Source organism: Watersipora subatra, chromosome 8 (assembly GCF_963576615.1).
Source record: "Watersipora subatra chromosome 8, tzWatSuba1.1, whole genome shotgun sequence".
In the NCBI taxonomy this organism is placed as follows: domain Eukaryota; kingdom Metazoa; phylum Bryozoa; class Gymnolaemata; order Cheilostomatida; family Watersiporidae; genus Watersipora; species Watersipora subatra.
This window is the reverse complement of record NC_088715.1, coordinates 30,572,529-30,590,207: the sequence shown is the minus strand read 5'-3', so window position 1 is coordinate 30,590,207 and position 17,679 is coordinate 30,572,529. Positions and strand designations below refer to the sequence as shown.

Below are 17,679 nucleotides of genomic sequence, written 5' to 3'. Positions count from 1 at the left end.
TCCCACTTTTTCTCTTTCTTTTTGTCTCTCTCTCCTCTTGTCTCTACTGTACCTTTATTTCCCCCTTGCTCTCCACCACTCTCTCGCCTCTTTCTCCTTCTCTCTTCTCTTCTCTCCCCAAAGTCTTTCCCATCCTCTTCTCTCTCCCGGCCCATTTCTCTTCCCACTTATCTTTCTCTTTTCTCTACTCTTTTTTTTCTCCGCTCTTTTCTTACCCCCTTTCTGTATCCTCCCTTTTCTTTCAGTCATCTTTCTCTCCCCCACTTTTCTCTCGACCCCCTTTCATTTCTCTTCTTGCTCTTGCCCGCTCTTTCTCCTCTTTCTCACCCTCTCTACTTCTCTCTCTCTCTTTCTCGTTTCTTTCTCCCCTTGTTTCTTCTGCCCCGTTTCTCTCCCCCTTATCTTTCTTTACTCTTTTTCCTTCTCTCTTCTCCTTCTTTGTTCCTCCTCTCTCTTTCTCACTCTCCCCTCTCTCTCCCCTCTTTTCCCACCCTCTCTTCTTTTCCCCCTTTTTCTTTTTACCTTTTCTCTCTCTTCATTTTCTTTTCTTTCTTTTCATTACCCTCTTATTTTCCTCATTTTCTTTCCCTTGCTTTTCTTTTCCTGTATTTTCGTCGTTTTACTCTCTTGCTTTTCTCTCCCGCTCTTTTGTCCCTCCTTTTATTCTCCCTTTTTCTCTCTGCCTTCCTTTTTTTCTCTCTTTTTCTATCCCCCTATATCTCCTCCCTTACTCTCCCCTCTTTTTCTCCCCTTTTCTCTCCTCTCCTTTTTTCTCCCCTTTTCTCTCTTGTTCTCCCCTTTCACTCTCCCCCCTTTTACTCTCAACTTTCTCTCGACCCTTTCACTCCCCTCTTTCACTCCCTTCCCCTTCGCTCCCTTTTCTCTCCCTCTTTTATTTCCCCTTTTTCTCTTCCCTCTTTTCCTCTAATTTCCTTCCATTTTTCTTTACCCGCTCCCCTCTCATGAGACCATTTGAGATTTTTGAGACAATTGGACCAGCGGTGTCCCACTAGTCTCTCCATTCTTTCATTTTTCTCCTGACCGGTGGGGTCAGTTCACCTTTTTCGTTCCTTTTCTCTTTCTCTTTTCCTCTATGAGTTTGGCTGAGTCGAGCCATCCCACTTTTGGCAAAATCAGGCAAATAGAGCAGATGGCCAGTCGGAGCCTTAACTACTCATTCTGGCTGACTAAAACTGTGGCTGACTGTCCATTTGAGATGGCAATATGCTGGCTTCTGCCACACTATTTTAATCCAAAACAAGTGAGAAGAATGACAAGGCGATGAAATATTATGTATCTTAGGATTAATCTTTTTATAGTTATTTGTTGAAAGCTAGTCATATGTTATGTCTAGCTAGAAATAATAACATTCATACTCTTTTAGTATACTAACATTAGTGTCTATAAAATTCACTTTTTGACAACCACCAAAAAACTCGAAAATAAATTTAAATGTTTAATAGAAGTAACATCCTTTATAGAAATATAAATCTCAGCAAAACTCACTTTGCATAAATAGGTGTAGAAAAATATAAACTGTCAAGCAGCGAAATGACATATAATATATCACATAATAGTTCATGGAAATATAAACCCCTCCCAGTCAACACACAGAACTAAAAATCATGGTTTATCGCTAACATAAATTTTTACAGCTATAATGTAAAAGTATTATTTCGACTCTAGATGCAAATGCATACAAAGCTAAATGATCAACTAACCACAAGACAGGTTGCCAAAAGTTTTGAAGGGAAACTTGGCAGCAGCCTCTTCAGAATTGTTGGTGGTTTGGTGGTCAATTTAGGCTGCGTATTTGGCTGCTAAACCCTGCAGCGTTAAGTTTAGTTCTCTACAAAAATAAGTAAATACATTCAACAACATTGAACCAAATAAAAGAAGTAGTTGCAATAGTTGTAATCAGAGCACAAAGTTAAGATACTGCTGCTATAAAAGATAAGAAAGTTGTTGGCAGAAGCTGTGTGTGAATATGACTATTGAAAAACCATGCACAGATAAATAAGTTGAGCCATGAATGTAGAAACCACACCCATAATTGAAGGTAAATACTGACCTTGTGAGTTTTTTTATTTCTGATCCATGTAGGTCAAGGTCGTGCTGCAGCAAAATCAACCTTTAAATAAAATTTATATTGTTTTACCTAATTGGTAGTATATAATAAATGATTAGACTGACAAACTGCTTCGTACTGGTGTCCATAGTGGAGTTCTAACTATGGACACTGATACATAACTGCTTAAATGGCTTTATCATTTGAGTTGGATAAGCTAAAGTATTAAAAATTATTATTTATTTCATCTTCGTCATCGTTCGTTCATGTTAATGTAGACTGATAAGCCTGGAAAGGTAGAATTATGCTGTACAGTTAGCTTTTACCTCTCGGTAGTGTTAACTGTCTCACAAATGTCACGAGCTCGGCTCTCTATGTAATCGTTCATACATTCTTCAACCATCTTGTTTATTTTCTTGTTTATTTCCTCATTATTGCTAGACTATAAAATAAAAAAAAGTTTCATTTATAGAGAATTCAATTCAGATAAAAATAAACTGGTAGATTAATCAGTAACTTTTGACAAAGTTTTTTGTAATAATGTTTTAACTCTTCCTTGAGTATTAATAATCCCCATGTTTGTTATTGCTCAATTGCCTTACTTGATATTGTTTGGAAAAAACTACTTCTATAAAATTCAAATGCTGTAAGATTTTTAAAAAACTTTTGATCAACTCCTTACTAACAATACCAATGGGCATTCCAATGTTGATCGAGACAGGCATGTTTGAGCTTGGGTCTAGTGCTTCAGAATGGGCACCGCTTTGCTACTTTGAGAGTTTTTGATTTAGTGAAATAGAAATTACATTGTACACATATTTTAAATACATAATATTGATAGATTTGAGAGGAAAAATTAGTATTTGTGAGATCTTATACCAATAAAAACTAGCAGTCAATTTCAATCGGATGCCAAATGATGGTCCACTGTTTTGCATACCTTTTGACTTTTGTAAAAGATTAAGTAGGGTTTTTTATGCTTTAAATGTTTGAAAAGTAATTAGTAAAGTTAAAAATAATCTTAAAGCTACAGGCCCATTTTTTATTTTTTTAACTTTGCTCTGTAAAATTCTGATGGTAAATTCTGTCTTGTTTTCCTGCAGTCAACTAACCATTTGGCAATGCTAGATTATGTAATGTAAAGACCCACTTCAAACTATTTAACTTTATTTTTAATCTTTTCTGTAATTTCTTATAATTGCAAATGTATTTTGAGGCTTGAAAAATGGCTTGGAAATTACCATTTTAAAAGAAATTATTCAGAGAGACAATAATATACTAATTTTAATAAAAATCTATTTAGTTCATAAGGTTTGGTAAAGTTATACCGTTGATCATAGGTGTAAAAAGGAAATCGCTTAGATTATTCAAATACACTGTCATTAGTGTTATGATTACATTTCAGTAAAGTTCCATTAATACATGCAAGCAAATCTTGCATATCTATGATAAAGATTTGGAAGTCATATATAAATCTTACAGACTAAAACAACTTTAAACGATCAAAAGCTGCTGGCGTATTTCAATTCTCAAAATTGCACACAAGCAGAGGTACGTGTGAACTCATGCAAGCCAGCTACTTGAAAAGTCTTTTTAAAAGTTTTTTTGAGTGAAAACCCAGAAAACTCAAAGACAGGTTTTTAAGGAGAAATCAATGAAATTTGACAAGCCAGTAATTTCTATATATTTTAATTTAATGTCTATATTGTGTTGTCTGGCTGTTACCACTTGGATCATGATTAAAAGCCATTTAAAATGTGTCTGCGAGTTTTGATCAAAATAGAGAGTTTACCTAGAAAATAGATAGACTATGTGAATACAATTAAAAATGTGAAATGTTTCATAATTTTAACTTAAATTTGTTTTCATAAAAACAGCAATATAATTACCACAAAAGAGTAATATTTTAACCTCTATTCTATTAGCACCTTATTTTTTTGTAGGGAACGGCTGCTGGGCATTTTCTATTTTTAGAATGAATTTAAGCTTTTTAAACCATTTCTAGTCAGGGCGAATACATAAAATACAACATTGGACTTTATTTATCAAATAATCAACTAACAATAGATAGTATAACAACTATTAGTTAGTGTGACAACTATTAGTTAGTATAACAACTACAGTTCGAATAAAAACTAACTAGTTGTTGCTTGTACAAAAAGCTAAATTTAAATAAAACAAACACATTAATCTCTGATTTAATAGAAAAACTATGTGCCAACCAGAAGTTTTTTTTAAGAAATAGGAATTCCTTAAATTTACAGAGCTTAATCCTAATTGGTTAAACCGCTCTTTCACCTCAAATACACAATTCTATTTGTTATGCCACAATCGTCTTATCTTGACTAAATATTTTACACACAGTTCTTCAACTTATTTTAATTTTTGATATTTGTCAGCCACAGCCGATAATAATGACAAATAAAAAATGTTTTTTGTACAAAGCATCGATTCAAAGAGCAGCTCAAAATTTGTGGAACTTTGCCTTAGTAAACCGAAAGTAGGGTGGCATATTATTCAGGTATTCAGATAAGGTTGCTTTAAGCAAAGAACTATACTTATCTAAAACAAGTGTACAGGTGACACACTAGTTTATTACATACGGTGACTAGTTGAGGAACCACCAGAAAGTACTTCAAGTATGCATGCGATAAGTTTTTGTAGTAAAAACTAATCATGACTGGCGTGCTCTGGGTATACTTAAAAAAGCTCTCTCAGTTTAAAGTACTAAATGTATAAAGCAAATAAAAATTGCTTTATTTGTATAACAGAATTCCTGAACAAGTTGTGAGATTTTTCTTTTTTTAAATTGAGTAAAATTAGCATATAATGGTGCGCTTTTTGCCATCTATTACTAGGAAAATACTAGGCAGCCAAATTCTGTAAAAAATTGCACATTGTTTATTGTCAGTTTTTGTTCAATTCATTTTACACTTTAAAGATGTTATGCTGAAAATGATAGCTAGAATATCTACATTTTACTCTTTTCAATTATGGTAAACCAAACTTACTTTTTATCAAGATCTTTTTGCAAACAAATAGTCTTCATACAACAGAATTTTGTCGATTGACATTAGGTTTTGTTTTGCACAGAAAAACCTTATGGAATCTCTGAAAAAACATATACAAAAGTGTGGATACTTACTAAAACTACAATCATCTTCACAGAATCCATGTCTTTTGTGATTCATATAGATGATACCAAATATGGGAAAGTATGGTCGGTCAGCATGCTCGTAAACATTTTCATAGTACTGGTATTTCCAAATAATTTCAACTCTTTCCTGAAGCTTTTCAAACTTATTGCTGCAAAATAAACAAATGTTCAAATAAGATATGTACAAAACTATATGGATTTATGAACAATATGGAAACAATATGAATTTATCTTTAAATGCCAGAAAATGAAAATTTGAGCTAGGAAAAATTGCATAATTTATGAAAGTCTGGAGATTGTACTAGTTAGCAAACAATTACAATTTTAACTCTGTTGTTATTGCTCTTTTCAAAGTCACTTGCCCAAAGCAGAAGCCGAACCAAAATGCTGCTATATTGCTGTAATATGACTGCTGCTTCCTTAGAATGCCGATCAACACAGTTTTTCAATATGACAAATGAACTCCTGATTCAAAATGGATAAAATAAACATGGACTGATAACATGAATTTCATGTAGTGCAACTTGACGAGCCAATCCAAAAAGTGAGGCTCAGCTCAAAATGAATGTTGCAAAGTAATCAGGAAACAGGCAGTATCACATATTGAGGTGGATGAAATCAGATGGAAGATGACCTAAACCAATGTGGAATGTGCGTCTAAACGCACCATTTGGACACAAAAAACATTTTGCATCGACTTATCTTTTGATGAGGACAAGCACCTCTAACCTTTGACTTAAGGGAGAAAGAGCTTAAAAATACATATATTCTCATCAACAAGTTTTTAGCGCCCGCTTACCACAAAAGCATGTTTATACTCTGTCAACAAGGCTCTACCTAGCTTTTAAAAATATTAACTTTGCACCGAAGTTCATGCTGATGAAATCAATTACTGAGATTAATGGACTAATTGTAGCATGGCAACCAGTATGCTAAATGAGATGAGTCTACCATCAGCTAAGCATTAAACCATTCCGTTTTGGCAAATGGTGCCTGAAAATAGGCTTAAAGGCTTGCACAAAGAAGTTAACAGGCTCAGTGATAGAGTCAATGACAGTTTGAACTATTTAAACCAGCAATCCACAAAGGAATCTCAAGGTAATTGCAATCTCATAATAACTATAGGGATATACCAAAGACTTTAGAGCGAACCAACTGTCCACCATTAATTCATGAAAAGTGTATTCTCAAAACACTACACAGGTTGGAAGCCCTAGAAAAAGCCCATGAGAATGATAGCGCCAATCTCCTCTGATACTTCTACTTTGGGACTGACAAGCATGTATTGGCAAATGACCCAAATATTATAATGATGGACAAAGAGAACAGGAGGTATAGCAGGACCAAATTACCACAATGCAGAGACAGCAAATAACAGGAAAAAGTGGAGAAATATATTTTTTTCAGAAAGTAGATTGAAAAGTGATCTCACGTAAAAGCAATTTTAGTCACAGTCGTCGTTGGAGCATTGGGCACAATAAGATTTGCTTATCAAATTTGGTTTGCCAAAAACCGGCAACTTATAACACAAATGAGTTTACTGTTGGGGATGCCTAAGATCATGCCTGAGTGCTCTGCTTCCAAGTAGCAGACCTGAGCTTGTATAAAAATTGAGTTTCCTGGAGGGTGAATTGGCATTGGTGAACAAGGGTAAGAAAACAATCTTTCAAAAGTATAATGCTGATTAAAAATGTTATAATACAATTAATACAATACAATATTGCATTAATACATACATTAATGCAGTTATTTAGCTATAAAATATGCGATCTGCCAAATTGAATCAACTAATGAACTAAAGACTGTTTTTAATATTGCCAAAAAACCTAACTTCAAATGATAAAACCATAGCAAAAAGATTTTGACAGTCATCTTTGTAAAAAATTACCTTAAATAGTATGCTTTAGAAGCGAATCATTGAATATTTGAGTGATACTTATGACTGAATCCAAATTTACTAATATGAAATTGGTAATAATTGTTTTTAATTTAGTATCCACAGTGTTTATAAGCTTTACGTTGTGCCATTGTTAGCTGAACAATTACAGGTACAAACAGATGTCATGTACTAATACATGATATAAATGCCACATTACGAATGCATGATATTGCTTTGCATATACATGCACAATGTGGTAATCTTTTGGCTTTACATATTCATATAGAATTTAGCTTATGTGTCACGCTATTAGTTTCATTACTGTAGCTAATGATGATGATGTATTGGCTATATTACATCTAATTTTTGACTGGATTGTCCCATAAATCAAGTAAGGGCTGAAAATCATGAACTGCTTCAGTTTGTTATAAAGGTTTGGTACTGACCTGAAAATAGCAATGAGAAGGTTGAGGAGAAGAAAATTAATCACCAGCAAGTAGATTCCCAAAAGGACAGTGTTCTGGTCTTCAATAATAGAAATATAATAATATAACATACATGCCTTGACTACAAACAATATTTAGCCGCAAACTGGTAACAAGTACTACAAAAGATTTAAATTGGCAGAAGCTCAACAACCAGAGCTAAGATTTACCTAACGGGTCACTTTTTATTTGCCAAAAAGTCAAGCTTCCATCTCCTAATTCTCACGAACAAATCAACTGCATGAAGTTTAATTTCTGTTTATGCAACAAAACTTGAAACTCATTGAGCTTCATGCTATGCGTGAAAAAGTAGCAGCAATTAAACTAGCAAATGGGCCTTTTGGTCTGCCAATGATAATTTATTCAGAGATGGTTTGTAAAAGAAAGCATGTTTGTTAATATGTATATCAACTTGCTTTGAGAAAGGAAATCACCAGAGTTGAACTAAAGCTCCATTAGTAGCCTTGACTAGTTGGAGTAGAAGAATAAATCAAAATAATCTAAATCAAGTTCAGTTCAAAACAGAAGTCTATTTTGTTATGATTTATATATTTTTGTTTACTTAAATGCTCAAATGTTGTTTTTAGTGTAACAGGACATTGTTTAAAACTGAGAAGGAGTTGTGAAATCAACTTTTCAATTACCGATGGTAGCTATAAAAATGTGACATGGAAACCAAATAGATATTTGAGCTACCAGCTAGTTTCCAATGCGAACTGATTTGATTAAGATTTTAGTCCAAAAGTCTGTAGCTACAATCCAGGGGCACTGTTAAAAACTGTTGTTTTTATGATTTGGGTAAAGACTTTAACAACACTATCACATTTCTACACATAAGTGCACATGCAAACACAAAATTATGCGCACACGCGCACGCATACAGTACATGCAAAGACAAGAGCACACCTGCACACTCGTATGCACAAATACACACAAAATCACACTCATACACGCAAATGCCCACACATGCCTGCGCATGCAAACACACACCCACAGGCACACACACGTGTGCAAACACGCACATTAACTCACACACGCGCAGACGCACGCACCCACACACAAACATAAATGTCTATGTATATAAATTTGTATGTACATGTATATATGGTATACTATATATGTAAATGGTATATTATATATATGGTATATATACATGTAGGTAAAAATAATTTCCCATATATACCATATATATGGCATCATATATAATGTATAATATCGTGTATATCTATATATATATATATATATATATATATATATATATATATATGTATCAATTGATATATATTATACAAAATATGTAAACCAAATATATATATATTATGTAAGTATAATATATATATGCATATATCTATGCATCTGTTTATCCTTATAAATTAATGTTTGGTGTATATATACAATTACACAAAAACATGTACATTTATTATCGATAGAAATGCTAAACTTGTAAAGAATATTAACGAATAAATTATTTTTATTTGTTACATTGCATATATAAATAAAAATATTTTATTTATATATAATTATTTACATATATATATACATATATATAAAGTAAAATGTGTATTTGTCTGTTCAAAAAAGATCTGTCATGAATACAAACATTTAAAATATGTGTAAATATATTATATATATATATACATTTTTAGTAGTTTGTGTGCATGTTCGTATATTTATGTATTTGTCTGTGATTGTCTTTGTCCAGCTATAGCTATATTATTTTAACATTGGGCTCACGTGTTTAGATGCCTCTGTTAAGAATTATTAACATATACAGTTTTATATATATGTCTTTTAATATATGATATATATATATATATATATATATATCTATTTCGACCCAATTTTAATGTGTATTAAGTGTGTAAGAGTACATCTGTGCAAACACAGTGGTATCCCAATATCTATGCATAGATGTATTAGTAACTATGTATATGTATATGTCTAGATATATTCAAACAAACATATGTATATAATTTATACAGCTGTATATACATAGATACACTCCTAATCATACACAACTGTACCTACATATGTACATATACACGCACACAAATACTATAGTAGGCATAAACTTGCGTACATTCAAGCACCTGGGCTAGCATACCCATTTGTATGTGCAAATGCGTCTATCTAGAGCTAAAAATAAGATTTAACTTGTGCACTGCGGTACTGTGAAATCATTCCAACAAAGATGAAAAAGGAAGTAGAACAACAAACCGTTGTAATCTTCCAGAAATAGTTCTCTGTACATCTGAAAGTACGGTTTGTAGGAATCTTACGTATGAGCTGATAGTTCCTCGTAGTATCCGTTAGCACAACTGCATAGGAGACAACTCCAAAGGGAAGTACAACACCAGCGAGGAAAATGAATAGGAAATATCCCTCACTAAACTAAAATACGTATAACATTATGAAGCTATTATCTGAGCATAAGGCGCTGATCAAGTGTTTGGTAACATTAGTTCCACAAGCAAAATAACAAATTTTGATTTAAAATGTAGTTAAGAATAAACTTACGCAAAATTTTAGTGGATTTAATCAGAAATTACAAACATGTTCTATTATTTCCAATTGCTTTTAAAGTTTGAGTTGACCTGACAGCTACACTATTTCAACATTAATTTTCACAAAACTTGATCGCAATTAAAACACTCAAAATCAAGCAAAAGAAGTCTAAATGTTTATAGTTGCAAAGAGGTTGACAGAATAGAGACGCGTCTCAATGCTTTAACTTGAACGAATAAGCTATCATCAGCTGTTGTGATGATAACAACTAGTTATGTCCCTTCACATGTATTTTTCTTCTGAGCATTTTACTTACGATCAAGCTTTACTGAATTTAATCTTGAAACATCCTAGCAATCAGAACAACTAAAATATCAAAAAAACATGTGCAATTATTAAAAAAACTGATGCGTTTTGACCAAATCTACGAAGATTTAGCGTAACGTCATCTTTAAAGAAGGTAAACAGACTATGAAAACTTTAAAGGCACTTGTTATTACATGACTCGAAACACTTCAAATGATTATTGAGAAAAGCGAATGTTTTACTGAACTTTTATAAATTACTACGAATTTAAATAATGTATGTTTTTAGCAGTGCTTTTGAGACAAACATGCACTTTTAATGCCAACCAACCATGTTCCCCACTGAGAAGAAACTTAATTGAAAGAATATATAATTGCTCTACTGCATAGTAATATATCGTAAATACAATTATGCATAATATACTGTGCAATGTGTTATATATCAATATATTATATTAAAACATAATTAATTAGAAAAAAAAAGACTTGGAATTTGAAGAAAATTTTAAAACTTTGAGAAAGAAACCAATTAGAAAATTTTATATAAATAGCTGTCTAGTTATAATCAGTTGCCATGTACTCGGAAAGGTCAATTTTTTTTCTGCATCAGCTTAATTTGCTTTCTAAATCATGTTTCAATTTTAGTTATTGACAATTATATCATTGACAAAACTAAAACTTGTAGTTAAAGTCTGTTTTTACAGATCTTGTTTTACTTATCTCAACCTTTTAAAAAAGGTGATGAGCTCTACTCATCATAGTATAAAGCCAGTGCCAATTCTCTTATGGTTTCTTATATTTTTGCGCACAACGAACCCTTTTTTACTGTGTTTCACTTACCATCTTCATGATGAGGTTCAGCTTTGGTTCAAAGAATGGAAAACGGTTAACTAGCCGATTGAAGCGTTGAACATAGAGAAGGTACGATATAGAGTAGAGCCAGCAAACCATGATAAAGTTTTTTCCTGACAGAATGAATCTCAAGGTGATGGCGATCCCGAGGAGCATAAAAGCCAGAATATCTAGAGAAAGCCAAAATTCTCTCTTCCATTTTATATTTCTTCGTTGCTTCAGCCTCCTCTTGATTATCTTGAAGAAGACATGAGTTACTATCCATGCACCTCAACATGTCTGATCATTTCTTTAGTTTTAGAACAATGTACTACATACATGTTTGTACTTCTTAATAGCTAATTCATTGAGAGACAACATGTATTTAGAGATTGCTGAGTTTAAGGTTGCTTTACTTTGCAGTCGTTCATCTATATTAGCTATTATTCCATTTTGGTTTCGTCTTGTTTTCATGAAATCTTCACTTGATATCAGCATTTATAGGTTTTCATAGGCATTTTGGATTAAAAATTTTTGCCAGGATGTCCACCGAGCTGTCTGTACATGAAAAAATGGTGCTAAACACATCCCAATAAAAAACTGGCAGTTTTTCAACTCTTATCTCAAATAATTTTTTTTTTTCAGTATAGCAAAAAAATAAGGCTATCTCACACATGTAACTCTGGTTGAACAAAGGTTGAAATAAGTTAAATTTGAGAAAAGTAAATATAGTGGATCTACATCAAAATTTCACTACTGCGTTTTTGCTTTTTTCACTCTGTCATAGCTTCATCTTTATTTTACAATTAAAATAATAATCAGAAACACAATTAGGCGAACTAAGCTTTCTAGGATTAAAACACTTTTATTTTATTACTTTTGAAAGAACTAAAGGAAAGTCCGGCATTGCCTAGGCAATAAAATTATTTGAAGAAAAAAATTGGTTTTTGTTCAAAATGTAACAACAGATACTCTTCTAACTTTCAAACTTCATATCATAGGAAAAGTGTTACACACAGTTTAAATAATTAAAGAAAAAAAATAAAACAACTGTAAAGATTTTCAAACTTTGTCAAACAACTGTAACTTTCAAACTTTATACTATGAGAAAATGATTTGCGTAGGTTCAATAAATTGAGAAACGAAAAACCAGCTATCAAAGTTTTTAGATGTAAATGGAAAATAATTAGCAAATAATAGCTAAATTGAGTCTGTTTTGCTATGATTACAATAAAAGATGATTTGGTAATAATACACTTAATTTGAACTGAAAACAAAATGAAAATCCTGAATATGTCGAATTTGTATAAACAATTTGTGTGTGCGTGCGTGCATGTGTATAAAAAATGCTACTGTTTCAGCGAAAGCTATCCATCAAACTTTGAATACGATGATACCGGTACCTCTCAATACTGGTACAAATGAGATATCAGACTGTCTTTGTCTGGTACTTTGTCTGACCAAATGGAGAGAGAATGCTGAGGATTTTCCCACTTGTGATAATACAATTTTTTGCGGTACCAATTTAGCAATCAACCTTTGGAAAAGCTGGAAATAAAAGTGTAACTGCACATTTGACATTAAAACTGCACATATAAAAATTACAAATAATTATTAAGGAAATAGGTAATAGTAGCAAAAATTATTTTTAAAAACTTTCAAAAAATAACAAATGTGAAAGGTAATATTAGGTAATAATCAAAAGTATACATTGTGTGCATACTGTATACGGTATATGGTACGAACTATAGAATGAAAGGGCTGTATAGCTCAGTATTTAGACGATTAGTTTCCAACTTGTGTGTTCAATCTTCATGAGTTCAAACCCAGCGCGACGCAAGTTTTTCATCGCGAGATTTCAATACTTTATATAGAAACACCAAATTATGGATCACAGAAGAACAGACAAACTATAAAAAATTTATACATAAATAAAAGACAGTTAGCCGATAACTTTTGTGCACGGAGACGACAAGAAAGATGCTCTGCAGTTTAATTTGTTGCTAATTAAAAGCCGTTTTTCATCCAGAAATCGAAAATTGTAAACATCATTAAATTTGGAAAATTGGTTTAAAAGTAAACTAGGTTCTATAAAGGTAGTTCTGTGAAGCACATTTTCAAATAAATATAAATCGAAAAAATATAAAAAAGCTTTTTTTTTAATTTTAAAACAAAACCACAGTAATTTAGAGCCTACTAAAATGAAAATTTAAAACAAAAAATTATCTTTTAAAACACGTTAAAAAGAAAAATTGTAAAAAATGGAATCACAGCAAGTCATCCAAACACTCTTTGAAAACAATTTGCTGATCATGTTTGGATATTCTTACATCAAAATGTCTAAGCAACATGTTCATGTTGAAATCTATTTTTGCCAAATTTTAATTTTACAGCAATTATAAAGTTCAAGGTATATGTTTTTATTTTTATATGGCAATAAGAAGTTTCCAACTCCATTTAGCTTGTGTGATATAAACCAATTGCATAAATTTTTGAACAAAAAATTAAAAAAAAATTGTTGCTTTCTCCTTTAACCATGCACATCGCAAAAACTATTTTTAACACGGAAGTATAATTGACCGCAATGGCTACATGTCCATCTAATGTTTTTATTTATTTTGATACCATTTTCTTGTTTATGTTTCTTCCATAGATTAATGTAAGAAACTTTTATTTTTTAAAATCGATAAGCAACTACAATGGTACAAAATGAAATTCAACAGTTTGATGATATTATGCATAAATAATAAGATATAGGCATTATTCATAACACATAAGAAAATTTGATACATATTTAATAAAATTATTTCATAAAAAAAAGCAACTGTGCTATTTTTAAAAAAAATTTAAATGAAAATTTTTAAGTCCTACTTTAATTATTTTATTTTTAATATTAACCTTGCCTAATTTTTATGATCAGAAGATGAGCTTTTATGAGTAAATTTTACTTGATAAAAGCAGAATAAATTGGAAGTTATGCACTTTGTTGGTTCATAAACGTCAAATTTCTAGTAAGCTAAAATTATTTTATTCGTGTTAGCTAACTGAAACAAACCTAATTACTGTTTGACCAACCTGTCTCAGCTTGTCAATGAAGCTGTGCAAGGCATAGGCGTAGGTGAAGATTTCCATACAGCTCACGTTGTCAAAAATGCAGCATGAATGAGACTCTGAGCACATGCCCATATACAAGCTGGAAGTGTCATACTTGCAGTTTGTAGAGTTAGCGGAGTTGTCACAGCCCTGAGAATTAATTGAGTGATCACAGCTCGTAGTGTTGGTAGTGTTGTCAAAGTTTGAATAGTTTGTGGAGTTGCAAGAAAGAGAGACGATCGGTCGAAGATCAATGAGTATGATATGATCATTTCTGAAGCTGAAGCTGAACGCTAGCAGAAATGCCAGGTACCACGCCTAGAAGAATATTTCAACAGTAAAACCTTTAGTTTACCAACAAAACAAGTAGTATTTTGTGTGTATATAGATAATACTAACATTTATGAATTGCATAACACACTACAATGTTTTTGTTATATGCACTACTCTTGCTATCACGTTTTGTTGCATATATGATTCAAATTTTATTTCTCTTCTCAAATTCATAAAATCATTTAAAAAAATATAATTAAGGAGAAAGAATTTAAATGTTCAAAGCCTATTCTGATGAAATATAGATTAATATTACGATTGTTTTTACTGTAACATAATACTCTGGGCTAAGTTATATGAGAGTCTTTGCAGTTGTTTTAATTTTTGATGCTAATGTCATTTGCATTTTTCATACTTGTGTTTCGAGGGCCAGAAATTTTCAGAATATTGATCATCGGTAAAATGTATTCATCTTATATGTATTAATATAAGTAATGCAAATAACATATTATAATTACATCTATATAATGTTATAGTATTAATATGGTAATATATTCATGTATAACCAGATTGTTTAGGGCTAAGACATGCGCGTCAGCAGCGCACATTCAGATAGTATATGCCTGAGTGCAGCGGGTGTTTTTAAAATACAGAATCAAAAACTCTCCTAAGTGGCAGTTGTGGTTATCATAACACGTGTGTACCAGCAATCTTTGTTTATAACCATGCTTAAAGATTACGTTCTACTTTTTACAATTTGCATTTGAAAACGCTAGAGTAAAAATCGACGACGCATGAAAATTGAACTGAGTTGTGCATTTGCAAGTATTATCTTTTTAAAGAACTATCAGGGTGTTAACTTTTGTAAGCAACTATCTACAAATATTAGAACATATTTCACCCTTTTTTTGGCTTCAATATTTTTGTTTTCTTTCACAACTAGTTTTAAATACCACATCAATAATTTATGGTTCACATTTTGTGGTGATCAAACTAAAAACAGCTCATGCATTTCTAAAACAATAATACTGTTTACAAATATGTGAATGTAGTCAAAAGTTTACGAAATGAGTTTTTTTCTACCAAATGATTACATTTCTTTGTTTTTCATGTATTTTGTTGAAATAGTTTGCCGATATTTTTGTAAAATTTGTCAGTATTACTCTACTTTATTGGAATCTTTGTTTTCCATGATAGGTTTGTGGAAGCAGTTACCAAATGCACTGGGTAGAATACTAACCCCGTAGTGTAGAAATTTGACATATGGTGTTGAGAAAAACCTTTCTAAGACTGACTTGTCCACTTTACAATCTTTCTTGTCCTCAAATTGAATACAAGAAATAAGAAAAGGAAAGAATGCAGCAGCTGTGATCTGCAAATAAAGAAATAAGTACATGTATGTTTTGTTTGTTTTGATTTGTGCCAATAGTTTAAGGATGACCTTCAAATACCAGAGGATTTTCTTTATATCTCTTTTTATTTTCTCAATTTTACATTAGTCTGTAATGGTTAGCATTGCGCTTCTTTAAGCCAATAGTTTGTTCAAAACATCGATAGACCAGGTAAATAATTTAAGTAATTGCAGAACTAATGCAAAATTGGTAGTTTTATTGTATTACTTTGTTCAGTCAGAGCCTCAACAAAGAAATCCTTCTATATACAGATTTTTTCTTCAGTCTATAGATTCCTGAAACCATATCCATAAAATACAAGTCTTTCAGCATTGTGCCACATGCTAGCTAGCTCAATCTTAGCCTATATTAAGTAAAATTATGGCTGGTGTTTTAAATAATGACAACCATTATTACTCAGCTATCGAGCAGTATAAGCTAAGTGACATGGGTGAATGGGTTATCATTCACAGTATTTTTAGATTTGTAGACACAAAAATATTGGAATAATCTTAAAGCAAATTCAGCATAGCAATCATCAGAACAAAAATAACTTATATTATTAAATACAAAGAGAACACAACCCTTCAACAGATTCTATAACTGATAGATACAGAAAGTTATGTAGCACCACAAATAGTTTTTATTGCTAAATTCCCCAACACTAACAACTATCGTATAAGTTTTCCAGCAAAGCAACAAATATTCAAAATATTTCTAATTCTCAACCTTTTTTAATCTTTTGTTATTAGATAGCTTCATCATACAACTTCGTGCATACAAATGCAACACATTTTCTCTCTTTTTTGTTAAATAAAAAAGCCTGTGTATGAACAGCTTTTCATCTACTTCCTTAATGAGTTGAATCTGACAATGCCACAAAGTATTGCCGTAGGATCTTTCACAGCAACCTTTAAGGTGGTGAGTACTGCCCTTTTTGAGTGCAGAGCGAAATGCTGTCTGGTAATTTATTATCTAATAAAGCCCTTTTGGTTAACAATCTGTCTTTTGAGAATGGGTTTAAATTTCTCAAGTAATGCATTGTCTGTTATAATGCTCTATAAATCTATTACCCTAAAAAAGGATTGTAATTTTTAGGCAATATATTGGGAATATCAAGTTGCAAATTTGTAAATTGTAATTAATCCAAATTGTAAATACTAACCATGATGATGTTTGGTATTTTTGGGCTCAGTGGTGAATTGGACTTTTTACACCCACTGAAGTGTTCAGATATATTTTATTTTTTTGTTGAATTTAACTTTACATTTAGCTTCCATCTCAAGCAAGATTACAACACGTTGCTCGTACTTGATAAGATCTTATTTACTTTAGCAGCTGCAATATTTAAGTGTCTCACTTTTTCTTCTTTTGACTTGGGATTTTCAATTGAAATGCATCTCCTCTCACAAAGAAAAGATTATCCTTTTAGTTGCATGTAACATTTTAATGGCGGTGATGTCTCATCTCTTATGCTTGTGTTGACAGTAAAACCTTTAGTTTATTCGTTTCACCCCTGCCAACAATGTTTATAAGTTGCGGAAGACGAACTTCTCTACTCCATAAAATTGTTACTGTAGAAATTCCTTTTTATATACATGAAACTAACGCTCCTTTTATAATGTGAGAAAAATTAATTACAACTCAATGTATGCCTACTCTCTACCAAAGCGATTTTAGCCTAGTGATCTA

The 17,679-nt window shown here is 31.8% G+C and overlaps 1 protein-coding gene and 1 long non-coding RNA gene across 2 annotated transcripts; both read right to left on the bottom strand.

Annotated features, from left to right (window-relative positions):
* Positions 1-241: 241 nt before the first annotated feature.
* Positions 242-1,022, bottom strand: LOC137402445 (octapeptide-repeat protein T2-like). Its single transcript, XM_068088944.1, has 2 exons — positions 859-1,022; positions 242-533 (listed from the first exon to the last, which is right to left on the bottom strand). Exons 1-2 carry the CDS (start codon positions 1,020-1,022, stop codon positions 242-244), a joined length of 456 nt encoding a protein of 151 aa, XP_067945045.1.
* Positions 1,023-1,526: 504 nt separating this feature from the next.
* Positions 1,527-2,517, bottom strand: LOC137402161 (uncharacterized). The gene is made up of 3 exons (XR_010979479.1): positions 2,395-2,517; positions 2,072-2,131; positions 1,527-1,849 (listed from the first exon to the last, which is right to left on the bottom strand). It is a non-coding gene; the product is annotated as an uncharacterized lncRNA (long non-coding RNA).
* Between the last annotated feature and the right edge of the window lie 15,162 nt (positions 2,518-17,679).